Source organism: Scyliorhinus canicula, chromosome 6, assembly GCF_902713615.1.
Source record: "Scyliorhinus canicula chromosome 6, sScyCan1.1, whole genome shotgun sequence".
Lineage (NCBI taxonomy): Eukaryota > Metazoa > Chordata > Chondrichthyes > Carcharhiniformes > Scyliorhinidae > Scyliorhinus > Scyliorhinus canicula.
In genome coordinates this window covers 138,353,023-138,380,274 of record NC_052151.1, presented here as the reverse complement: position 1 = coordinate 138,380,274, position 27,252 = coordinate 138,353,023, and the positions used below count along the sequence as shown (strand labels likewise).

Below are 27,252 nucleotides of genomic sequence, written 5' to 3'. Positions count from 1 at the left end.
ATGGGTTGGGGGAGTGGGGGGGGGGGGTCACCAAGAACGATTGTATGTACATAAGAACGGCATGATCTGTAAATATTGGACACAATGTTTTACTGTGTACAACTCAAAATGCCAGTAAAATATTTTTGAAAAATGAGCTTACTTCCCTGAAGGCTGAAAAAAAAAACATGGCAACCCTACACAAAAGAACATAATTTAAGCAGAAAATGCTGGTAACACTCAGCAGATCAGGCAGCGTCTGTAGAAGGGAGATGAACTTAACCTTTCAGGTTGATGACCTTTTGTCAGACCTCTAGGAGCTGCAAAAAAACACACTGGTCATATTTTACTGAAAAAATAATTGTGTGTTAATGTCCGAGCTGTTGTTATTGTGAAAATCAGGGAAATAAATATGCCATGAGTTATGAAGCTGGTAGGTTTACATCTCACCCTTAGCCTCCCCATTATTTTTGCTGGGTTTGTGCATTGATTATCTTTTAAACTCCGCAAATGTTAAGTCTGGTAATTAACACCATAATGTACCTTTTGTTATTGCAAATGCAATAAATAGCAGTTAATCTCTTTGGCCCAGAGAATAAACAGTTTAATGTGTAGTGTTTCATCCATTATTATTAGAGATTTTAAAATTGTTAATTTTGTAATCTTTCCCTGGTTCTCTTACTGCCTCCCCTATCAATCCAATCAATATTTCCCTCCATTTATTTTTCTCGCTGTACCTGATCAGGTTTTCAAAGAATTTACAGTGCAGAAGGAGGCCATGCGGCCCATTGAGTCTACACTGACTATTTGAAAGAGCACCTTACCCAAGCCCACACCTCCACCCTATCCCCATAACCCAGTAACCCCACTAAGGGCAATTATGGACACTAAGGGCAATTTAGCATAGCCAATCCACCTAGCCTGCACATCTTTGGACTGTGGGAGGAAACCAGAGCACCCGGAGGAAACCCACGCACACACGGAGAACGTGCAGACTCCGCACAGACAGTGACCCAAGCCAGGAATCGAACCCGGGACCCTGGAGCTGTGAAGCAATTGTGCTAACCACTATGCTACCGTGCTGCCCATAGTATTTTTCTCAGTTCCTGTTTCTAAATCCTTAAATCTCATTTGCAATGAAATACACTTGGTCCCACAGTTCACGTAGGTTCCGGATTCCGTATTGCCTTGTCCACACCATTATCAGCTCGTGTTTCTGACAAGTTATGACTCAAAAATTGTTTAAGTGGAGAGTTTAAAATGCCCATTTTAAGCAAGATCTAGCCTATAACTCTGTCATTGGGTTCTAAGATCAGACTTTGTAGTGCAGTGCCATCTAGCGGCTAGAATCTGTAATTATCTGTGGACTAGTTTTTTTAACCACATACCCAATATTTTGTAGTGAGTGTATTATGTAACACTATGTTTGAGCGATTCTGCGATGGACAAGAACATGCCACGAAAATGCCTATTACAATGCAACAGACAGATATTAAAATGAGTTCTTAATGAAGATTCCACTTTGCACCAAATTTCAAATATAATGGCTGTCGTCCAATGTTTCTGTGACTATGTCCTGTGCTGTTACTAATTAACATTAGAACCAAACCAGCTATAAAAACAGCATTAATTATTAAGATAATCAGTTTTCTAGTTTTAAATGATCAATTAATTTGTCATTAAATCTCACTTTGAAATGCTGACCCGGTTTTATATTTTTAACTTATTGTTGATTTATAGTTGTACGATTCGTTGGCTGGTATTCAGCATTGACTTATACAGCACAGAAGAGGCCCTTTGGTGCATCAAGCCTGCACTGACAAGAAGGATTTATCTACACTAATCCCACTTCCCAGCACTTGGCCCATAGCCTTGAATGTTTTGATGTTTCAAGTGCCCATCTAAGTATTTTTTAAAGATTGTGAGTTTTCTGCCTCAACTACCTTCCCAGGCAGTGCATTCCAGACTCTTACCACCCTCTAGGTAAAAATTATTTTCCTCAAATCCCTTGTAAACCTCCTGCCTTTCACATTAAAATTATGCCCTCTGGGGTGGCATGGTACGCAATGGTTAGCACTGCTGCCTCACAGCACCGAGGACCTGGGTTCAAACCTGGCCCCGGGTCACTGTCCGTGTGAAGTTTGCACATTCTCCCCATGTCTGCGTGGGTCTCAATCCAAAGATGTGCCAGGTAGATGAATTGGTGACGCTAAATTACCCCTAAATTGGAAAAAAAAGAATTGGGTACTTAAATTTTTTTTTTTTTAAATTATGCCCCCTTATTATTGACCCTTCAACTGAGGGGAACAGCTGCTTTCTATCCACCTTGTCCATGTCCCTCTTTTTCAGTGCCAATCAACTTTAAACCCCAAAATTACTTGAACAGTAATACTTCCTTGATGTACACAGCATGTTTTATTAATATCTCTGAATGTAAAACATAGGACAAAAGGGAAAAATACCTCCTTTTAACTCTTGTAACCCATGACATTTCTACTTGCATTATTAAAGAGATAAGGGAAGTATATCACATTTCATTGTATGGTCTGCAGCTCCATCCCTTTATGTCCAAGGAACGCAGACTTGAATCAAAATGGTGGAAAACCAGTTTAACCAAGTGCCAGATTTGGCTGGACCACATAAAGCACAATTGCTTCTTTCTCTCATCTACAAAAAATGTTTACTATTATAGGGTCATCCTGGAATTCACATTTAATCCCTGTTTCTTTTTTCTATACTGCAAACTGTTGTCTGAAACCCATCTCCTCTATTTCCTGCACCTCCACCTTCACAGCCAATTACAAATGTGAGGAGCTTACATATTTCTTTGTTAGAGACATTGAGTTCTGTAATGAACTCCAATTGGCTTTATTGGTTGGCCAATTGGAGTATGAGCTCCCTCAATGATAACTCATTGAGGGGGCCCATATAATCACCTGTGTAGGCTTTGTTAGCCAGTCTTAAGTTGACTGGACTGCTAGCAGCACTGTTTGTAGCTGCTCCTGTAATATCGTTATTGTAAATAAATATTGGTGTGGTGATGGAACTCCTGCCTCCCGTGGATTACTACAGTGGCGACGAGGTAAACTACGAATTTTGCGGAGACCAGCTGCCGCACTTGGAGGGTAAGCCTTGCCATTTTAAAAATGCCGTTTTTTGGGAGGTTAGAGGCATTCGACCCGGCTATTGAGGACTGGTCCCAGTATGTGGAGAGAATGTGTTACTTCTTCCGGGCAAATGATATACTGACGGACGAAAGGAGAAGGCTTATCCTGCTGTCGGCGTGCGGACCCTCCACTTTCGCCATTATACGTAGTCTGCCTTATCCCGATGCGCCGGACACGAAAACTTTCCAAGAAGTAACGGAATTGGTGAAAGAGCACTACGACCCAAAACCGCCCCTCATTTTGTGTAGGTACAGATTTTACACAGCGAAGCGGGAAGACAGGGAGTCAGTCACGAATTTCTTGACCCGCCTGAGAAGGCTGGCGGAAAAATGTGAGTTTGGCCCGACGCTAAATGAAATGCTTCGGGACTGGTTAGTGTGTGGTATAAACGACCTCACAATACAGAAACGCCTGTTGGCGGAAACGGAGCTAGACTGCAGGCAGGCGTTACAGCTCGCACTGTCCCTAGAAAAGGCAGCAAGTGGGGCGCAGGAACTACAGGGCACGCCAATGGAGGTAGATACCTGTGAGAGGGACTGCCACAACGGGTCCTGCTACCAGATAGCCGCTCTCAGGAAAAGCCTGAGGAATCGAGGGAAAAAGGAAAACCCCAGAACTGCCCCCAAGTCTGCCAGGACTAACTGGAGAGAGAGGGAAGTACCGGCTGAGGCTCCCCCAACAGAGAAGGACCGTTTCTGGCACCAGACAGAGTGGGGTAACAACGACAGAAACCCTAAAAGGAGGTGGCAAAAGAGGAATAGCAGGTGGGGACACAGGGAAGTACACAACCTAGACGCCCCATCCTCCTCCGAGGGGGAACAATTATATAATATTACAACGAAGAAAGCAGAACCTATTAGGATTACCCCACGGGTGAACGGGCGGCCGACAGTAATGGAAATAGACACGGGTGCGGCCGTATCAGTAATGGGAGTGGCAGCATTTAGAAAAATCAAAGATGGATTCCAGCCACTAACCCTAACAAAAACATCGACAAAACTTAAAACCTACACGGGGGAACCCCTGGAAGTTCTAGGCACGACTCATGTACCTGTGGAATATGAGAAACAATTGCTCAGATTACCGTTGACGATAGAGGGCTCCGGACCGAGCTTAATTGGACGGAACTGGCTGAAAGACCTAAAATTAGATTGGATGAAAATTTTCCAGACTGGAAGCGGGCAGTTGAGTGGAGTACTCCAAAAATACCCGGAGGTCTTCCAGGAAGGTTTGGGGGAAATCAAAGGCGCCAAAGCAACTTTGCACGTAGACCCAGAAGCCCTTCCGAAATTTTGTAAGGCCAGGCCGGTACCTTTTGCATTAAGAAAGAAAGTACGTAGATGATGAAATAGAAAGGTTACGGCGTGACGGCATTATCAGACCAGTACAATTCTCAGAATGGGCAGCGTCGGTGGTACCAATTTTGAAGCCAGACGGCTCGATACGTCTCTGTGGAGATTTCAAACAGACAGTAAACAAATACGCACTGCTGGACAAATGCCCAATCCCGAAAATAGGCGACCTATATGCCAAATTGGCAGGTGGGCTTTTGTTCACGAAACTAGACATGAGCCACGCCTACCTGCAGTTAAAACTGGACAAGGGCTCCCAGAAGTTCGCTACGATCAACACCCTGAAGGGCCTTTTTCGTTATACTAGGCTACCTTTTGGAGTGTCATCAGCCTGCGCTATATTCCAGCGTACGATGGAAAATATTCTGCAGGGACTACCGCAGGTGGCGATTTATTTGGACGATGTCTTAATCACGGGTAGGACAAACAGGGAACACTTAAGGAACCTGGAGGAAGTGCTCAGGCGTTTCGCAAAGGCTGGCGTACGGCTAAAAAGGGAAAAATGTGTTTTTCTGGCCCCACAAGTGACGTACCTGGGATATAAAGTAGACGAGCCAGGCTTACATCCATTAGAAGACAGGGTAAGGGCAATAAAAGAAGCCCCAGCTCCCTGCCACGGTCCAGGAGTTACAATCATTTCTAGGGTTGGTAACCTATTATGGAAAATTTATTGAAAATAGGGCGTCCATCCTGGAACTCCTTCACCAGCTACTAAAAAAGAGGCAAGAATGGAAATGGTCCACCCGCCAAAACCGAGCATTTAGGGACATTAAGGAACAGCTGTCATCCGTAAATGTCCTAGAGCATTATGACCCAAGGAAGGAGTTGGTTGTCACTTGTGATGCATCCCCATACGGGGTAGGAGCCGTCTTAGCCCATAGAGGAAGGAATGGGGAAGAACGGCCAATAGCCTATGCTTCGAGGACCTTGGCGATGGCTGAGAGGAAGTACGCCCAAATCGAGAAGGAAGGACTGGCGGTGATATTCGCAGTAAAAAAATTTCACCAGTATCTGTACGGGCGGAAATTCACCATAGTGACGGACCATAAGCCGTTATTAGGGTTATTAAAAGAAGACAAGTCAATACCCCCGATTGCATCAGCTAGAATCCAACGCTGGGCGTTGTTACTGGCGGCATATAGATACGTTCTGGAGCACAGACCGGGAACGCGAGTAGCACATGCAGATGCTTTGAGCAGACTTCCCCTCCCGGACACTCTGCCGCAAATACCAAAAGTAGAGGAGACAGTAATGACACTAAATTTTTTGGACACCCTACCAGTAGACGCACAACATATTCGGTTGTGGACGCAAAAAGACCCAGTTTTAGCCAAGATAAAGCAGTTACTGCTAACAGGGGAACTGGAAAGACCAGTGGAGCCCCAGATGCACCCATACTGGAGCAGAAGGGACCAAATAACCATAGAAGACGGTATCCTATTATGGGGAGCCCGGGTAATCGTCCCAGCTCAGGGCCATCAGGCAATCTTAACTGAGTTACATCACGGACACCTAGGGGTGTCTAAAATGAAGATGCTAGCTCGAAGCTACGTTTGGTGGCCAGGTTTGGACACAGACATAGCAGCCTTGGTACGTCGGTGCCAGGAGTGCCAACAGGGGCAAAGAGTGCCACCAGCGGCGCCATTGCACCCGTGGGAATGGCCAGGCAGACCGTGGACCCGCCTGCATATTGACCATGCCGGCCCTTTCATGGGCTCAATGTTTTTGGTGATAGTGGACGCCCGCTCCAAATGGTTGGACGTCCACCGGGTAAACACGGCAAGCACAGCATCGACAATTGAAAAGCTCAGGGCCTCGTTTGCAACACATGGACTTCCGGAGGTATTGGTGTCGGACAACGGAACGGCATTCACAAGTGGGGAATTTGGAAAATTCCTGAACGAAAACGGAGTCCGTCACATCAATACGGCCCCTTACCATCCAGCAACCAACGGCCTGGCAGAGAGAGCGGTCCAGACACTTAAAGCGGGACTCAAGAAGCAGCCAGCAGCGTCAATAGACACAAAGCTCTCCCGCTGGCTGTTTGATTACAGGACCACACCGCATTCCACAACGGGCATACCGCCAGCTGAACTCTTAATGGGAAGGCGGCTGCGAACGAGGCTGAGTCTCCTTTTCCCAAATTTAACGGGGAAAGTGGAGAAACATCAGGAGGCCCAACGCAGGGTGCATGATAATAGTCGGCAGCAGAGACATTTCCAGGTGGGGGCACCGGTTTGGGTCAAGAATTATGGGAATGGACCAACGTGGATCAAAGGCACGGTAGAGTCCCAAACAGGGCCCATATCCTATGAGGTTTCAATAGGAGGTAAGGTGCTAAAGAAACACCTAGACCAAATAAGGACCACACCTGGAGGCAGGCGAAGCAGGACCGCCTCAAGCTGGGATAGCCCAGACGGAAAGGATACCCACACCCCAGCCCTGAGCAATTTCTCCAGACCCCGTCATCCAGTCATCAGAGTCGGAGATGGACACACTCGACGAGGCCGCCGCGACACCTCTCCCCGAGGAGGAGGAAGAACAACTTCCAAGGAGGTCATCAAGGAAAAGACAGGCACCTATAAGGTATACCCCGCCCACTTTGGAGAACGACCCGGCGGACGACACAGAGGTGACGGACCCAGACATGAGGAGCAGGAAGAAGCTCAGAGGAATGCCAGCTGGCAGGAATTCCTCGGACCTTGGGGGGGAGGGGTGTAAATGAACTCCAATTGGCTTTATTGGTTGGCCAATTGGAGTATGAGCTTCCTCAATGATAGCTCATTGAGGGGGCCCATATAATCACCTGTGTAGGCTTTGTGAGCTAGTCTTAAGTTGACTGGACTGCTAGCAGCACTGTTTGTAGCTGCTCCTATAATATCGTTATTGTAAATAAATATTGGTGTGGTAATGGAACTCCTGCCTCCCGTGGATTACTTCAAGTTCTCTAGCTTGTCTCCTATTTTCCCACATGCCTTCTCTGGGCTTATCAAATCCACGAGATTCAATTCTTGCTCTCCTGGCACTATTCCAATGAAACTACTGAAAATCCAATCTCCTTTTCTGGCTCCCATGTTTGCTATTAATAGTTCTTCTCTGGTACTACCCCTGTTTCCTTCAAGCTGCCATCATCACTCATCTCAAAAAGCCAACTTCTGACCATGCACACTACTACATCATTTTCAGCCTTCTTTTCCCCCATGTTTGAATCCTTCAAAACATATACGCCCCTGCTGCAGTAGCAAAACAGCTCTTACATGGGCACAAATTACATCCTATGTGACGGTAGCAAAGGTAAGCCACCCCTCCTTAACCTTCTCAACTTGCGTCCAGTCTTTGACAAAGTTGAGCATACCGGCCTCCTCCGGAGCATCTCCATTAACTGGGTGTGACTGCCCAGTCCCCTGGTTCCACTTACACCTATTTAATCATTGCCTCAGAATCACCATCAGTGGTTTCACTTTTTATTTTCACAGTTACTTTTAGTGTCCCTTAAAAAACTGTCCTTGGCCCTCTGCTATTTCTCATCTTCATTCTGCACCTTGACAGCATCATCCAAAAAACACATCAGGTTCCACATGCACACAGATGAAACCTAGCTCAACTTCGCCACCAGCTCTCTTGAACTCTTCACTTTCTAAACACTGCTTATCCATTATCCAATACTGGTGAGCAGAAGAAGCTGGTTTATTAGCTCAGTGGGCTAGACAGCTGGTTTGTGATGTAGAACAAGGCCGGCAGCACGGGTTCAATTCACGTATCAGCTTACCCGAACAGGCGCCAGAATGTGGCGACTAGGGGCTTTTTACAGTAACTTCATACTTGTGACAATAAAAGGTTATTATTATTCTAAATTGCCTCCAGTTGAATATTGGAAAGTCTGAAGCCATTGTCTTCAGACTCTACTCCAATTCCACTCCCTTGCCACCTATTTCATTCATCTGCTTGGCAACTGTCTGAGGTGGAACCTGCTATTCACAACAGTTTTGACCCCAAGATGAACCTTTAACTACATATCTACACTGCCACTAAGAGTACCAATGATCACATCTTTAATGATGCCTGTGTCAAACCCTGCCTCAACCCTTCTGCTGCTGAAGGCCTCATCCATGCCGTTGCTACTTCTAGACCTGACGCACACCTGTTTGGCCTCCGACATTCTATCCTATATAAACTTGAGATCATCCAAAGCTCTGCTGCCCGTGTCCTGATTCACACAAAATTACCCCTGTGCTGACCTACACGCCTCCTGGTTAAACAATATTCGATTTTTAAAAATTCTGATCCTTGTTTTCAAATCCTTCCTTAACTTGGCTTGTTCCTATCTCTGTAATTTCTTTCAATCTTGCAACTTCTGAGATATCTATGCTCATTTAATTCTGGCCTCTTTAAAATCTCCAATTTTATTATTTCCACTATTGGTGGCTGTGCCTTCAGCTGCCTAGACCCGAAGTTCTGGAATTCTCTTTGCAATGATTAAGTTTTTGGTTGTCTGATCTAAATTCTCCTTGTGTAGTTTGGTGTGGTATTTTGTTTTATGATGCCTGTCTGAAGTTCCTTGAGGCATTTTATTCTATTGAAGATGCTATACAAGTTGTTCTTGTTATAAAATTTCATGTGTTCTTTTCACAACTATGTGGAATGCAGCTTAGCACTTTAAATATTTTGGTAACTTAATAAGTAAGTAATGCTTTTAGCAACCAATCTTCTACTTTGGATACAGAAATAAACCATAAACTAAATGAAAATGAACCAGCACTTTGACCATTACTGTTCAAAAAGCTTGGGGAAAAATCTGCTATTTAGGTGAGGGAGTGCCAAAAAAACTGTTGGTTCGGGCTGGAGGGTTACAAAGGTAACTTATTTTGTATACCATCTGTATTACAAATAAGCAGCTGGTTAGTTTATTCTGGTGACAACCTGTGCATTAATCACAGCAATAAGGAACTCTGTGCATGTGCGCTTCTATGGAGCAATGCTGCAGTTAATTTAACATTCAGCATGGAGCACTTTAATGTTGAAATCTACCATGACGTTTAAGTGTAGTCTCATATATACTTTGAACTCAGTAGAAATTTAAGTTACACGTCTCGGGTGCGAAATGAAATATTTTATTATGTCTATTGATTAGAATTGAGAGTTTGAGACCATCTTGTGGTTACAAATCAAATGTTCTCAATAAGCCTCTGCCAGCAGAAGATTTTGAGATATAATCGACTTAGTAGTTTACAAACAAATTTAACTCTCAAAATACAGTCATGGTTTCTTGCTCAAAGCAAAACAGCTTGCGCAGACTTTAAGAGTTAGAGTGGAAATATAAAAATACGAAATAAGGATAGCGAGTAGTTGGGTAAAAGATATAGAATGATCCTGGATGGAAAATGGCTGCCCGGACCTCTATGTTTAAGGATAATGTTAGCAGTCTGACTCCATCTATCCCTACCCCTGAAATGTGCTGATTGGCTTGGGTGAGTCTCAAATGCATTTGGTTGGATGTCAATTGTCAATCATCAATGTGCAACATAGCTGTAGATATGTTGCTTTTTAGATGCTTGTCATGTGTTGGAATGTGATTTATACTTTTAATCAGCTCTGGTTTCTGCTTTTTTTTCTGCTGACTGCTATACTATTCATATTCTGAACAATGGTGGATTCATGTTGTCATGGTGCTTATTTTGACCTTGATCAGATTGTGGTAATGAAACTAATTTGAACTTCCGCAAGTATGTTCATTAGAACAATGGACAGTTTATAATGTCAATTTAACTTTTCAGTAGAAATGTTGCATTTGCTTCTAGCTAGCCTGTGGATGTTTCAAATTCTGTGCTTTTGTTACTGCAAGCTGTGTGTTTTTGTAACCTAAGGTTATGCTTGAAGTCGTATGATGAAATCCATTTTAAAATGGATTTCAAACTGGGCTTTAGTATTTTCATTAAAATAGCTAAATCAATGACCCTTTTACCTATCAGAAATAGCTGGTTCCCTTCAATTAAGTTCCCAAGAGATTAGATTAATTAGCTCGTCACTTTTTAAAAGAGCAATAAGAAGAAAACACAAATGGCTTAGCACTGTTGCCTGGGTTCAATTCTGGCCTTGGGTGACTGTGTGGAGTTTGCACATTCTCCCGATGCCTGTGTGGGTTTCATCTGGGTGCTCTGGTTTCCTCCCAAAGATGTGCAAGTTGGGTGCATTGGCCATGCTAAATTACCCCATAGTATCCAAAGATGTGCAGATTAGGTGGAATGGCCTTAATCAGTATGTGAGGTGGGGGAGGGGGTAAAGGCAGAATACTCTTTCGGAGGGTCAGTGCAGACTTGATGGCTGAATGGCCTCCTTCTGCACTGTGAGGGTATTATGGTTTAATCAACCACTTCTAGTTTTTATAACGTGTATTTCATAGAACAGTATTTGACATATGTTACTGTTCATGACATGGACCTAGGTTGGAGTAAAAAAAAATGTTAAAAGGTAATTGTTTGTTTCATACAAAGTTTTTATCCATGAATGTTGAAATTACCCAGCTGAGAAAATTCCTAGTTGTTCTGCTGCACTGTGAGGCATATTACTGACTAATTAGTTGATTGGGCTCTATAAAACGTACCCAATAGTCCCCAAAGAAAATGAAGAAAAAACACAGAAAGCAATTAAAGAAGTGAAGTAATTGCTTTTTATAGGAATCTCGTAGTAATTAACAGTTTCACTTTAATATTTTGCATTAATTTCTGTTTCATTTTAATCAACAGTTCACATTAAAAGGAAACCACGTCGGCGTTCCAAGTGGGGTCGAGGTATTATTAAGAAACCAAGGAAGGTTATACACCTTAAGAAAGAAGACGATTATATTAAAAATGATGAACATGATGGTGACCAAGGTGAAGAAAGTGAACTAGCAGAGAATGGAGAACTGGAAGTGAGTACAGATTATCATGAAAATGGTGATCTCTCCCTGACGAATGATGAATCATCGTGTGATATCATGGATGTTGCCCAGGTGGGAAATAAACTTGAAAATGGTACAATGGAAAAAGGGAATGGTGATCTCAAATCCACAGGAAAAAAGGACTGTGCAGGCTATAAATTAGCTGGGAATAATGAGTTTTCCAAAAGAAAAACAAACGCTGCCCCAGGAGAACAGTGTGTACCTAATGATGCAATCACTCCTGGCAAGGGGTTGGTACCTAATGAGTGTACGTGGAGTGATGAATCTATGGCAAGTGCTGAAAGTGAATCTGTTCAAGAATGTTTGGCTGGCAGGACGTGCACATCTGGTAATCCTGCACCTGGTAATGATTTGTCTGATGCAAAACATGAACCTGGAAGGGAACGTGAACCTATCAAGGAGTCCATGACTCAGCTTGTGCCAAACTCAAAGTCACTTGTAATGGAAAAAGGCAAAAAACAGCTGGTTGAAGATAGCTCTCACACTGTCACTGGTGCAGCACAGGCAGTCATTGCAACAAAGTGTTCACAAAATGAAGATGTTGATCTAAAATCACTAGGATCTGAAAAAGATGGTAATCTTTTTTATTTACTAATATGCACTTTATATGTAATGCACTAATTTGAATGTCTAAAGTTGTTGTAATGTATAATTTGTATTTTTATCAGTTGTAAATTCATTTCATTTTAAAGTCATCACTCCAGTAAGACAAATTTGTACTAGACCATTTTTTCCTGTGCTGTAACATATATAAAGCTGACAACTTTTAACATATTATCATATAGTACACCATTAACATGCAGTACTTGATGTAAAATAGGTTTATAGATGACACGGTGAATGACTTGGAACTACTGTTTCAAAGTTCAGAATTTAAATCCAACCCACACCACTGAGATGTGTATTTTCCTGATGAGAGTTGAAACAACTATATTTGACAATTTTAGATGATTGTCGGCTAGCTCCTAATAAATGAATCTGCCTCTCTGGATTTTCAACCTTACTGGTGAAAAAGGTGGAAGTGTCACAATATTGTCACTGCTTTTGAGATTGGAATTGAGGCAGTGTAGAGGACACCTTTAAATCATTGGAGCAGGATCGATAAACTTTACACTCATTTACGATCCACCCGACCAGGGAGTACTATCTGGACGTGGAGAGAAAGGACATTTTTGTTCATTGGTGCTAACTTTTGTTTACCTTTTTGGAAGTAAAAAAATGTGCCTTCATCAAAAGTAAGGTGATGTGGAGATGCCGGCGTTGGACTGGGGTGAGCACAGTAAGAAGTCTTACAACACCAGGTTAAAGTCCAACAGGTTTGTTTCAAACACGAGCTTTCGGAGCACGGCTCCTTCTTCAGGTGAATGGAAAGGCTTGTTCCAGAAATGTTTATATAGACACAGTCAGAGATGCCCCGGAATGCGAGCACCAGTACTTTCCTGGGGCGGAGAAACTACGACATCTTCTTCGCAGCCTCCAACACATCATCAGCGAGGATGGACATCTTGCCAAGGTCATCCCCACACCCCCACTACTGGCCTTCAAACAACCGCGCAACCTCAAACAAACCATTGTTTGCAGCAAATTACCCAGCCTTCAGAACAGCAACCACAACACCACAAAACCCTGCCAGGGTAATCTCTGCAAGACATGCCAGATCATCGACATGGACACCACCATTACACGTGGAAACACCACCCACCAGGTACGCGGCGCATACTCGTGCGACTCGACCAATGTAGTCTACCTCATACGCTGCAGGAAAGGATGTCCCGAAGCGTGGTACATTGGCGAGACCATGCAGACACTGCGACAACGAATAAACGGGCATCGTGCGACTATCAACAGGCAGGACTGTTCCCTTCCAGTTGGGGAACACTTCAGCAGTCAAGGACATTCAGCCTCTGATCTCCGGGTCAGCATTCTACAAGGAGGCCTTCAGGAGACGCGACAACGCAAAATTGCTGAGCAAAAACTTATAGCTAAGTTCCGCACGCATGAATGCGGACTCAACCGGGATCTGGGATTCATGTCGCATTACATTCGGCCCCCACCAACAAGCCTGGACTTGCAGAGGCCTACCGACTGAACTGGCTTGGGACAATTCACACCTCTTTAACCTGGAGTTACCTCTCTCTCTGCATCTTTGATGATTTGATTGCCTGCAGGTGCTCGCATTCCGGGGCATCTCTGACTGTGTCTATATAAACATTTCTGGAACAAGCCTTTCCATTCACCTGAAGAAGGAGCCGTGCTCCGAAAGCTCGTGTTTGAAACAAACCTGTTGGACTTTAACCTGGTGTTGTAAGACTTCTTACTGTGCAAAAGTAAGGTGACAAGGAAACAAATTGCTGATATGATATTGGCTCAAATCATTGGGCTAATTGTTTATTGCAAAAATATAATCAAGCCTTGCTGAACATTATTAACGTCAATTAAAATCAAATAAGTTTGCTTTTTTGGCTTAAGATTGGGCTCAAGGGATAGCATATTTTCCATTAAATGTGTGTAGTTCCAGTATCATTGATCTGTGGGTTAGAGTTACTTCTAATCTGCCTGGCAATTTGCTTAAACTGCAGTTGTAATAGTTTGAATTTGTCATTTTGCAAGCTCGGTGCCTTTGAAACTGCTCTGTGCACATTTGTTGATTAATGCCAAATTACTGGCGATTTTATTTCCTATTAACTCACGCTTGCTGGGAATTGGGATGGAATTTGATTATTGCATCCTTACATCTAACAGACAACGGCGATCCTCATATAATCTATCTGATTCATAGTTGATCTTGGGTCAATCTCATTCTGCTTTAAACTAAATAGTGGAGGATGGTGCAATGGACTCGAGGGGAAATCTAGGAAGTTAAAGAGAAAGGACAATGCAATTGTGTAGAGCAGTGATGGGGTGATAATTATAGTGTGAAAGGAAGGGACAGGGTGTATATACCTAAGAGCACTCCATTAAATAGCGCAGAATAGGGAAAGATTATTGTAAAGAAAGAAATAGAAGCGTAGAATGGTTACAACACAGAAGGAGGTCATTTAAACTGTTGAGCCTATGCTGGCTCTGTGAAAGCAACTCAGCTGGTCCCTCTTACATGTAACACTGCATTTTTGTTTTAATAAAGTTAGAGTACCCAATTATTTTTTTTCCAGTAAAGGGGCAATTTTTTAGTGTGGCCAATCCACCTATCCTACACATCTTTGGGTTGAGGGGGTGAGACCCACACAAACACGGGGAGAATGTGGAAACTCCACACGGACAGTGACCCAGGGCTGAGATTGAACCTGGGACCTCAGTGCCGTGAGCCAGCAGTGTTAAACACTGTGCCACCATGCTGCCCGCATTTTATTTTCCTGTTCATGTAATTATCCAATTCTCATTTATAAAGCATGATTATATCTGCCACCATATTGTCAGGCAGCGCATTTCTGATCCTAACCACTTGCTGAGTAAAAAGATTTTTCCTGATGGCATCCCTCATTCCTTTAGCAACACCTCAAATCAGTATTCTGCAGCTTGTGACCCTTCCGCCATAGGGAACAGTTTCACCCTTTCCACTCTCCAGCCACCTCATGATTTTGAATACTTCTGTCAAATCTCTCGGCCTTCTCTTCAAGAAGAACCGGCTCAGCTTTGCCAGTCCCTCCACGTGACGGATGTCTCTCACCCTGGAACCATTCTTTTTTTTTTTGCAACTTGCTCCAAATTGTTTAGTGGTGTTCAGAACTGGGTGTAATAACAACTGAGGTCTAGTCAGTGTTTTCTAAATGTTTGGCCACAATGTCTTTTTTTAATTCTCAATGTCTAATTATAAAGCCCGGAGCCTGTGTATCTATTAACTGCTTTCTCAACCTGCACTGTCGCCTACAACAATTTGTGCTCCTAAAGTATCATTTATTTTTTATTGCCTTTCCTTATTGCTCCTTCCAAAATGCATCACTTCAGACTTCTCTGTATTAAATTTAATCTGCCACTGTTGCATCAGTTCGTCTATGTCATTCAGGGCTCATTATTTGAATGCACACAGCATTCGTAACAAGATATATCGATTTGATGGCATAAAATAAATGGGTATGATCTGATAGACATTGCAAGGTGACCAAGGCTGGGAGCTGAACATTCAGAAGTACCTGATGTTTTGGAAAGATGGGTAGAAAGGAAAGTAAGTCTATGGATTCTAAATCGGAGTAGCTCTGTTAGTAAAGAATGAGATTGGTAGTGAGAAATTATCTTGCTTCAGAAGATAAAGATGTAGTATTCGCTTGGGTAGAGATAAGATATAATGAGGAAAATAAGTCAATGGGAGAAGCTACACTGTAGGACCGAGCATGAATCAAGAAATAATGAGAGCCTCTAAGAAAGGTGCTGTAATAATCATGGGTTAAATCTCATATCGTTTAAACAAATCAAGTTGATTAAGGTAGCCTTGAATTGGGGCAATATGTTATAAAACCAAACAAGAAGCAGGCTATTTAAATCTGGTAATAGTAATGAGACAGGATTAACTACTGATCTATTGGTCAAGGATCCTCTCATAAAGAATGCTCATAAAATATAGAATTTCACATTAAACTGGAGGGTGAGAAATTTGGGTCTGAAATTATTGTCTTAAACTTAAATAAAGGAAAATAAACTTAAACGTAAAATGGTAGATAAGCCATGGCATACATTTAAGGAAATATTTCATAATTCTTAAAGTTTTATAATCATGAGTTTTATTTGATTGTCTTTTAAGATTTGTCTTTAAAGTAAAATGAAGGGGGAATCATGTGATCTGTTTTAAATACTGTTTGTGTGTGTTGGAGCCTAAAGGAGGCCCAGATTATTTTACTGAGAAGAAGATACATAGTGTTTAAACTTAAAAATTATGGAAGTGGCTTGTGTGCTAACAGTGGTAGAATGCGAGTCTCCAAAGTCTCAGAAAAATGATGAACATGTTGGGTTGTAAATAGTTGTGCTTTAAACTGTCTATTTAGTTCCAACATGAAAGAGAGTTGGGCTTGCAATGATAGCTAATTAGCATATCTATCTGACTCTAAGGCCCATGTGATTCACGTTTGCCATGGTGATGAACTTTGTGATGATGGAAAAGGTACAGAGGAAGCATTGTCATATCGGGTTACAAGCTTTCTGAAAATATCACTGAATATCACAGACAGGTTAGTCTGCCCAGATTCAGGAGAGAGAGAGAACTGCTGGAGGCCAAAAGTCTCCATGGTTCATCAGAATGGAATGTGCAATGGATCGAAAAGGCCAAATTCATGAGTTAAAACCAGGCTGGAACATTCCCCCAGCTTCCACTAGAGGAAGGGTTTCCTGTAATCTGTCACCATGAAGCATTGTTATGGGGTTAAAAGTTACCAAGCTGAGAAATAAAAAGAATAGAAGTAGATTTTCTGGAGATAAGAATCATTTTGGACTGATTTTGGGATAATTGAATGTCTACTTAAAGGACATTGTAACATATACCTGAGAGTACTTTTCTCAATTGTTAAAAAGTTCTTTAAACTATAAGAAACTGTAGTTTAAACTATAAGTTGCCGACAAAAATACTGTTTAGTTAATACTGTCGCACTTTTTAGTCTGTTACAGTAAACCTCTTAAAATGAGAAATATTGTCCTGACATCTGTTCAGCTATTAAATGGAAGTTGATTTTTTTTTAAAACAAGTTATTGGTCTCTATGGGGATCATAATGAATTGAGGGTTCATTGTAGTATTTTGAATCCACAGGCTGATTCTGAGTTTGTTGTTGTTTTTCTTCTGGCTCCTCATACTGCACAAGGCAGGCTTTCGTCTGTTCCCATCCCAAGGATTTTCCCGGAAGAGGTCACTGGAGGCCTCGCTCTGCAATCCAGCATGTTTGGAGTCTCTCCTGCTCTTACTACCTGCCATTGGCATGTTGAAAGGATTTTGCAGGTTGAAACTCAACCTGTTTGGCTGCATTATGAATGCACCTTCCTCAGCCTTGATGTTCTGGGATAGAACCGGAACATGGAGCTTCAGGCTCCGACACAGGGAAACAACCCACAGCATTACAGGGTCTCCTCAGACTGGGTTTGGCCAGAGTTTAAAAGATCAAGATTTTGCAATGACCTTTGTAGTATCTATTGAAAAGTTAAAATTACTTTGCCTATTGCTGACATGTTCCTTGAAAGAGAGGATTTTCTTTGAGTACATTAAACTTAATGGTTACTTAATATGTTATCTCTGGCTCTTGAAATTAAAAGAATTTCAATGTATTTACTAAAAACATACTTTAGTTTTGGGCAGGGTGAAACCAGATCATTCAGAACATGTTGAACAGAAGACAGTGCACATGGAACAGGTGTTGGAAGACTCTTCAGAACCTACACCACCGGTCATTTTGGACCATGTGCGACTAAAGGTAACGAGTAGTTGATTGATATCTAAAAAGTCTTTGGAGGTATTGTCAGTTTGCAAAAGTATTCTAGGTCTAATGTTTTGTTAAACTTTCATGAATTCTTAAGAATACAATTGGAGAGGCAATATTAATTAAGATTTTTATTTTCCATGCATTCCGGAGGGATCCTAGTCATCAAGTGAACAGAGCCATAGGATCAATACCTGTCTACAATATTTTTAATATGAATGTATTTACATAGTCATCCATGTTTCGTGTTTATATATTCTACCTTTGCATGCTCCCCTTATCACATAATAAACTATCCTTTAGCTGTTAAAATGGTTGTACAAGAATATAAAAAATAGAAGCTGGAGTAGGTCATTTAGCTCCACTATTCAGCAAGATCATGACTGATTTTCAACTTCAATTCCACCTTCCTACACTATTCATATATTGCTTAATTTCCATAGTACTTATGAAACCAACCTGTCTTGAAAATTCTCAACAACTGAGTATTCACTTCTCTTTGGGGTAGATAATTCCAAAGATTCACAACCTTTTGAGTGAAGACACTTTTCCTAATTTTTTTTTGTTAATAGTACCCAATTATTTTTTTCCAATTAAGCGTGGCAAATCCACCTATCCTGCACATCTTTGGGTTGTAGGGGTGAGACCCATGCAAGACACAGGGAGAATGTGGAAACTCCATATGGATAGTGACCCAGGACCAGGATTGAACCCGGGTCCTCGGCACTGTGAGGCAGCAGTGCTAACCACAGCGCCATCTTGCCGCCCTCACTTTTCTTCATTTTCATTTGAAATGGTGTGTATCTTATTCTCAGACTGATCCTGTGTTCTTGTTTCTTCAGCTAGCAGAAACATTTTTGCAGCATCTACCCTGAAAAACCACTTAAAAATTTTATATGTTTAAATTGGACCATCTCTCATTCTTTTGAGGCCAGTATGCTCAATCAAATGTCCTTCCTTAGGGAAGGAGACCAAAACTGCACACATTACTCCAGGTGTGGCCTCACCAATGTCATGTATAATTGTAGGAAGTATTCATAGAATCTTTGCAGTGCAAAAGAAGGCCATTCGTCCCATCGAGTCTGCACCAACCCTCTGAAAGAGTACTCCGCCCAAACCCATTTCCCCCACCCTATCCCAATATCCCCTTACCCTAACCTACACATCTTCTTTGGACACTAAGGGACAATTTAGCATAGCCAATCCACCTAACTTGCACATCTTTGGAGTGTTGGAGGAAACTAGAGTACCTGGAGGAAACCGACTCAGACACGGGGAGAAAGTGCAAACTCCACAGTCACCCAAGACCAGAATTGAACATGGTCGTTGGTGCTGTGAGGCAGCATGGCTAAGACTGGAGGCCACTACCACCGTGACCCCACATTAACACATGAAACTAATTCACTTTATCCTTGTAGCCCAATCCCTTTGTAACAAAAGCTAACATATCATTTGTCTTCCTGATTGCTGTATCTTTGTGTTAACCTGCTGATTCATATACAAAGACACCCGAGTAGCTCCAAACGCAAATGTTTTTGTGTCTTCCACCAGCTTGTCTATATCCTTTTGAAGTTCTACACTGTCCTCTTGAGTTACAATACTTCCAAGTGTTGTATCATCCACAAACTTTGAGACTATCCCCAGCACACAAAGATCTAGATCATTAATATTTATCAGGCAAAGCAAGAGTCCCAATACTGACACTGCGGAACACTACCACAAACCTTCTTTCAGCCTGAAACATGTCCATTGACCATTATTCCTAGCTTTCTATTTCAGCTAATTCTGTATCCATATTGATCTCCTTTTTCATCTGGAAAGCTCTGGTTTGTTTGCACTACCTTTCCTTATTGAGGGAATAACCCCCTACAGTGTCTGGACCTTTGTTTTAGAGGTAGTCAACTGTTCAACTGACGTTTTTCCCCGCCAACCTTTCATTCCATTCCAACTGACCCAGCTCTGTTCTTGCCCCATTGAAGTCAGCACTCACCCAGTTAATTATTTTTACTCTAGGTTGCCTTTTATCCTTTTCTATCTTCATCCTAACCTTACGTTATAAAGAACAAAGAAAAGTACAGCACAAGAGCAGGCCCCTCGGCCTTCCAAGCCTGCATCGACCATGCTGCCAATTAACCTAAAACCTTCTACACTTCCGGGGTCCGTAACCCTCTATTCCCTACCTCATAGACTCCCTACAGTACAGAAAGGAGCCATTCAGCCCATTGAGTCTGCACTGACCCTTTGAAAGACCACCCTACCCAAACCCTATCCCCCGCCCTGTAACCTCACCCTATGAGCAATTTAGCACCTCCAATCCACAAAACCTGCACATCTTTTGACTGTGGTGGAAACTGGAGCACCCGGAGAAAACCCATGCAGACACGGGGAGAAAGTGCAAATTCCATACAGTCAGCCAAGGTGGAAAATGAACCCGGGTGCCAGGCACTGTGATGCAGCAGTGCTAACCACTGTGCCACCGTGTCCTATTCATGTATTTGTCAAGATGCTTCTTAAACGACATGATAGCACCTGCTTCCACCACCACCTCCAGCAGCGTGTTCCAGACACCCACTACACCATGTGTAAAAAAAAAATACTTCCCTCGCACATCTCCTTTAACCTTTGCATCTCGCACCTTAAACCTAAGTCCCCTAGTAATTCACTCTTCCACTACGGAAAATCCTTCTGACTATCAATTCTGCCATGCCCCTCATAATTTTGTAGACTTATATCATTCCAGTGAGAACCAACCGAGTTTATCCAACCTTTCCTCATAGATAATGCCCTCCATACAAGGCAACATCCTGGTAAACCTCCTCTGTACCCTCTCCAAAGCCTCCATATCCGTCTGGTGGTGTGGCGACCAGAATTGAACACAGTATTCCAAGTATGGCCTAACTAACTTGCAGCATGACTTGCAAGTTTTTGTACTCAATGTCCCGGCTGATGCGATATGCCTTTTTTTTTGACACTTTAATCAAAACAAGCTTTATTCTCAGAACTTAGTTTTTTTTTTAAATAATTTTTATTGGAATTTTTTGAAAAATATATATCAACAAAATAATAATAACAATATCAATAATAATAATTAACACCCCCCGGCACCCGTAACAACGCATATAACAAACCCCCCCACCCCCCTAACCCCAATAAACAACAAAATAAATTAACAAAAAGCAAATTAACTTAAACACTATCCCCCTAAACCCCCCCCCCCCCCTTTCCCTTCCTCCCCCCCCGGGTTGCTGCTGCTGCTGACCTAGTACCTTATCGTTGAGCCAGAAAGTCGAGGAAAGGCTGCCACCTCCTAAAGAACCCTTGTACCGACCCCCTCAGGGCGAACTTGACCCTCTCCAACTTAATGAATCCCGCCATGTCATTAATCCAGGTCTCCACACTCGGAGGTCTCGCATCTTTCCACTGCAGCAAGATCCTCCGCCGGGCTACTAGGGACGCAAAGGCCAAGACATCGGCCTCTTTCGCTTCCTGCACTCCCGGCTCCACCCCAACCCCAAATATCGCGAGTCCCCAGCCTGGCTTGACCCTGGATCCCACCACCCTCGACACCGTCCCCGCCACCCCCTTCCAGAACTCCTCCAGTGTCGGGCATGCCCAGAACATATGGGCATGGTTCGCTGGACTCCCCGAACACCTGACGCACCTGTCTTCGCCCCCAAAGAACCTACTCATCCTAGATCCGGACATGTGGGCCCGGTGCAGCACCTTGAACTGGATGAGACTAAGCCTCGCACATGAAGAGGAGGAGTTCACCCTCTCCAGGGCGTCCGCCCATGTCCCCTCCTCAATCTGCTCCCCCAGCTCCACCTCCCACTTAGCCTTCATCTCCTCTACCGACGCCTCCCCCACCTCCTGCATTACCTGGTAGATATCAGACACCTTCCCATCCCCGACCCATACCCCCGAAAGCAGCCTATCCCTTACCCCCCGCGGGGGCAGCAAAGGGAACCCCTCCACCTGTCGCCTAGCAAACGCCTTGACCTGAAGGTACCTGAACATATTCCCCGGGGGGAGCTCAAACTTCTCCTCCAGTTCACCAAGGCTCGCGAACCTCCTGTCAATAAATAGGTCTCCCAACTTCCTAATGCCCGCCCTGTGCCACCCCAGGAATCCGCCATCCATGTTCCCTGGGACAAAACCGGTGGTTCCCCCGCAGCGGGGCCTCCACCGAGCCCCCCACTTCCCCCTGTGTCGCCTCCACTGCCCCCAAATTTTGAGGGTGGCCGCCACCACCGGGCTCGTGGTGTACCTCGTTGGAGGGAGCGGCAACGGAGCCGTTACTACTGCCTTCAGGCTCGTGCCTCCGCAGGACGCCATCTCCATCCTTTTCCATGCTGCCCCCTCCCCCTCCATTACCCACTTGCGTACCATCGAGACATTAGCCGCCCAATAGTACCCAGAGAGGTTGGGCAGCGCCAGCCCCCCTCTATCCCTGCCCCGCTCGAAAAAGACCCTCCTTACCCTCGGAGTCCCGTGCGCCCAAACAAATCCCAGAATGCTGCTGTTCACCCTCCTAAAAAAGGCCCTCGGAATGAAAATGGGGAGGCACTGAAACAAAAACAAAAACCTCGGGAGCACCGTCATTTTAACGTACTGTACTCTACCCGACAACAGCAGCATAATGCCACCTTTTAAATTCCTCCTCCATCTGCTCCACCAACCTAGTAAAATTGAGCTTGTGCAGAGTCCCCCCACTCGTAGCCACCTGAACCCCCAGGTACCTAAAACTCCTCACTTCGCTCTTTAGCGGGAGCCTACCAATCCCCTCCTCCTGATCTCCCGGGTGTACGACAAACAGCTCACTCTTGCCCAGGTTCAATTTATATCCCGAGTAACTCCCGAACTCAGCAAGGATCTCCATCACCTCCGGCATTCCCCCCACCGGGTCTGCTACATACAACAGCAAATCGTCCGCATACAGCGACACTCTGTGCTCCTCCCCACCTTGCACCAAACCCCTCCACCTCCTCGACTCCCTGAGAGCCATGGCAAGAGGCTCTATTGCCAGCGCAAAAAGCAAGGGGGACAAGGGGCACCCCTGCCTCGTCCCACGGTGGTGCCTGAAGTACTCGGACCTCCTCCCATTTGTCGCTACACTCGCCATCGGGGCCTTGTACAGCAACCTCACCCATTTAATAAACCCCACCCCAAACCCGAACCTCTCCAACGCCTCCCACAAGTACCCCCACTCAACCCTGTCAAAGGCCTTCTCCGCATCCAATGCCACCACAATCTCCGCCTCTCCTTCTGCTGCCGGCATCATTATCACATTTAGCAGCCTTCGCACGTTACTGTTCAGCTGCCTCCCCTTCACAAAACCCGTCTGATCTTCATGTATCACCCCCGGCACACAGTCCTCTATTCTAGTGGCAAAGATCTTCGCCAGCAACTTGGCGTCTACATTCAGCAGTGAAATCGCCCTGTATGAACCGCACTGCAAGGGGTCCTTATCACGCTTCAGGATCAGGGAGATTAGTGCCCGAGACATCGCCGGGGGCAGAACACCCCCCTCCCATGCCTCGTTGAAGGTCCTGACCAACAGGGGGCCCAGCAGGTCCGCATATTTCTTATAAAATTCAACCGGGAACCCATCTGGTCCCGGCGCCTTCCCCAACTGCATGTGGCCAATCCCACTGACCAGCTCCTCCAACTCGATCGGCGCCCCCAGTCCCTCCACCTGCTCCTCCTGCACCCTTGGAAATCGGAGCCTGTCCAAAAAACTCTCGATTCCCCCTCCCACCGCCGGCGGCTCCGACCGGTACAGTTCCCTATAGAAGTCCCTAAAGACCTCATTGACTTCTGCCCCCTGCCGCACCACATTCCCATCTCTATCCGTCACTCCACCAATCTCTCTAGCCGCGTCCCGCTTACGAAGCTGGTGCGCCAGCATCCTGCTCGCCTTCTCTCCATACTCATAGACCGCCCCCTGCGCCTTCCTCCACTGTGTCTACGCCTTTCTGGTGGTCAATAAATCAAACTTGGCCTGCAAGCTACGCTGCTCCCCTAGCAATCCCTCCTCCGGAGCCTCCGCATACCTCCTATCCACACTCAACAGCTCCTCCACCAGTCTCTCCCTCTCCCCCCTCTCCCTATGGGCTTGGATGGAGATCAGCTCCCCCCTAATCACTATCTTCAGAGCCTCCCACACCATCCCCACCTGGACCTCCCCAGTATCATTGACCTCAAGGTACCTCTTGATAAATCCCCGAACTCTCCTACACACCTCCTCATCAGCCAACAACCCCACGTCCAGACGCCAAAGCGGGCGCTGGTCCCGCACCTCCCCCATCTCCAGATCCACGCAATGCGGAGCATGGTCCGAAATCGCGATAGCCGAATACTCGGCCTCCTCCATCCTCCTCCATCCTCGGGACCAGTCCCCTGCTCAAAACAAAGAAATCAATGCGGGAATAAACCCTGTGCACATGGGAGAAAAAAGAGTACTCCGGAGCCCTCGGCCTCCCGAACCTCCAGGGATCCACTCCTCCCACCTGGTCCATAAACCCCCTCAACACCTTGGCCGCCGCTGGCCTCCTGCCTGTCCTTGAACTAGAACGATCCAGTAGGGGATCCAGCACCGTATTGAAGTTCCCCCCCCCATGATCAAGCCCCCCACCTCCAGGCCAGGAATGCGGCCCAACATACACCTCATGAAACCAGCATCATCCCAATTTGGGGCGTACACATTAACCAACACCACCCTCTCCCCCTGCAGCTTACCGCTCACCATCACAAATCTGCCGCCACTATCAGCCACAACCTCAGACGCCTCAAACGCCACCCTCTTCCCCACCAGGATCGCCATCCCCCGGTTCTTCGAGTCGAGCCCTGAGTGGAAAACCTGCCCCACCCACCCCTTCCTCAGACAGGCCTGGTCCGCCACCTTCAGGTGGGTCTCCTGGAGCATGGCCACGTCCGCCTTCAGCCCCTTCAGATGCGAAAACACCCGGGCCCGTTTAACCGGCCAATTCAACCCCCTCACGCTCCACGTAATCAGCCGGATCAGGGGGCACCCCGCCCCCCCTCCCCTGTCGACTAGCCATAACCCATCGACTGCTCGCCCCTGGCCATCACCCCTTTTGCCCGTTTCCCACGACGATAGAACCTCACCCCGACCCCCCCGAACTCCTCCCTGGCCAATCCAGCAGCAACCCAGTATCCCCCCCGCCCCAGGCTAGGACCCCTCCTAGCCGTGACTCTCCCTCCACTGTACTCCCGTGAGCCAGCTGACTTCTGCTGACCCCGGCAGCTCCCACTCTAACTCCGACCCCTCCCGATATGAGGTCCCCCCTCCCCTGCATCAGCTCCTGGCCACCGCTTCAGCGCGGGAAACCCGGTCTAATAACCACGGCCCTCGCCACCAGCTCCACCCCCTCGTACCGCAGCGCGGGAAACCTGAGAAAAGCCCGCGCTTTCACACTGCCCCACCCCACCAACGCAGCTCCCAAACAGCAGTCCCAACCCAACCACCAACTCCGTACAAACAAAGACACAGATCAACCACAAACCCCAGTACCCCCCTTAGAACACAGAACCATAACCCACATCGTCCAAAAGAGAGAGAAAAAACAAAAACAAACAGAATAACCCGCTACAGCATAAACAATGATACATGAATAGAAAAACTCCCACAGCCCCCAATCTCTAGTTCGAGTCCAGCTTTTCAGCCTGCACAAAGGCCCACGCTTCCTCCGGGGACTCAAAGTAGTGATGCCGGTCCTTGTAGGTGACGCGCAGGCGGCAACATGCCGAACTTCACCTGCTTTCCATGGAGCACCGCCTTCGTCCGGTTAAACCCGGCTCTCCGCTTGGCCACCTCCGCACTCCACTCCTGGGAGATACGCACTACCGAATTCTCCCACTTACTACTCCTCACCTTCTTGGCCCATCGGAGAACACACTCCCGGTCACTGAACCGATGGAACAGCACCGCCCGCGGGGGTTCATTCACCTTAGGCCGCCTGGCCAGTACTCTGTGGGCCCCCTCCAGCTCCAGGGGCAGATGGAAGGATCCTGCCCCCACCAGCGAGTTCAACATCACGGCCACATAGGCCGGCAGGTCCGACCCCTCCAGCCCCTCTTCGAGGCCCAGGATCCGCAGGTTCTTCCTCCGTGACCGAAGCTCCATCTCCTCGAACCGATCTTGCCACTTTTTATGAAGTGTCTCGTGTATCTCCACCTTCCCCACGAGAACCGAAACCTCCTCCTCGCACTCAGAGGCCTGCTGCTGCAACTCAAGTATCGCTGCACCCTGGATTGTCTGGGTCTCCAGCAGCTTACTCGTCGTCACCTTCAGGGATTCCAACAACTCCCCTTTCAGCTCCGTGAAATAGCGCAGAAGGGCCGCCTGCTGCTCCTCAGCCCACTGCCTCCACTCCTCAGGTGCTCCACCGGCCGCCATTTTGTCCACCTTCCCCCGCTTTTCCAGGGGAGCTGCTGCCGTTTTTCTCCTCGCCCCATTTCGAGTCCGCACCATAAATCCCGGAGGGTTTTGCTCCAGACCCCTTTATCCACCGGGAATCGTCGAATCAGTGCCGTTTGGGGCCCTTAAAAGAGCCTACAAGTCCTTTTAAAGCGGGTGCTGCCGAACGTGCGGCTTAGCTCCGCATAGCCGCAACCGGAAGCCCCGCCATATGCCTTCTTGACTACCTTCTTCACGTGCGTTGCCACTTTCAGTGACCTGTGGACCTGTACTCCCAGGTCCCTCTCTCCGCCCATACCCTTAAGGGTTCTGCCATTTACTGTATATTTCCCACCTCAGACATTCCAAAATGCATTACCTCATTTGTCTGGATTAAACTCCATCTATCATCTCTCCGCCCAGGTCTTCAACTATATCCTGCTTATCCTCTGACAATCCTCATCACTGTCCGCAGTTCCAACAACCTTTGTGTTGTCCGCAAACTTACTAACCAGACCAGTTACATTTTACTCCAAATCTTTTATATGTAGTACAAACAGCAAAGGTCCCAACACTGATCCTACTAGTTACAGCCCTCCATTCAGAAAAGCACTGCTACCCTCTGTCGTCTATGACCAAGCCAGTTCTGTATCCATATTGCCAGCTCACCCTGGTCCCGTGTGACTTTACCTTCGGTACCAGTCTGCCATGAGTGGCCTTGTCAAAGGCCATACTGAAGTACATGCAGACAACATCCACTGCCCTATCTTCCTCAATCATCTTCGTCATCTCCTCAAAAGTCTCGACCAAGATAGTGAGACATGACCTCCCGTTGTCAAACCATGCTGCCTCTTGCTGATGCATCCATTTGCTTCCAAAAGATAGTAAATCCTGTCTTGAAGAATCTTCTCCAATAAGGCCCACCGGCATGTAATTTCCTGGATTATCCTTGCTACCCTCAAACAAAGGAACAAGACTGACTATTCTCAAGTCCTGGCACCT

General features: G+C 45.7%; 1 protein-coding gene across 3 annotated transcripts in view; it reads left to right on the top strand.

Annotated features, from left to right (window-relative positions):
• atad2b (ATPase family AAA domain containing 2B) overlaps positions 1 to 27,252 on the top strand; it is a 193,172-nt gene that overhangs the window by 149,706 nt on the left and 16,214 nt on the right. For 2 of the 3 annotated variants that reach the window (XM_038800192.1, XM_038800193.1), the window contains exons 25-26: positions 11,242 to 12,012; positions 17,701 to 17,825. In XM_038800192.1, the coding sequence (XP_038656120.1) occupies positions 11,242 to 12,012; positions 17,701 to 17,825 (896 nt within the window). Of the gene's footprint in view, positions 1 to 11,241; positions 12,013 to 16,478; positions 16,598 to 17,700; positions 17,826 to 27,252 lie in introns of those variants that run through there. The other variant, XR_005461013.1, reaches the window with a different exon arrangement.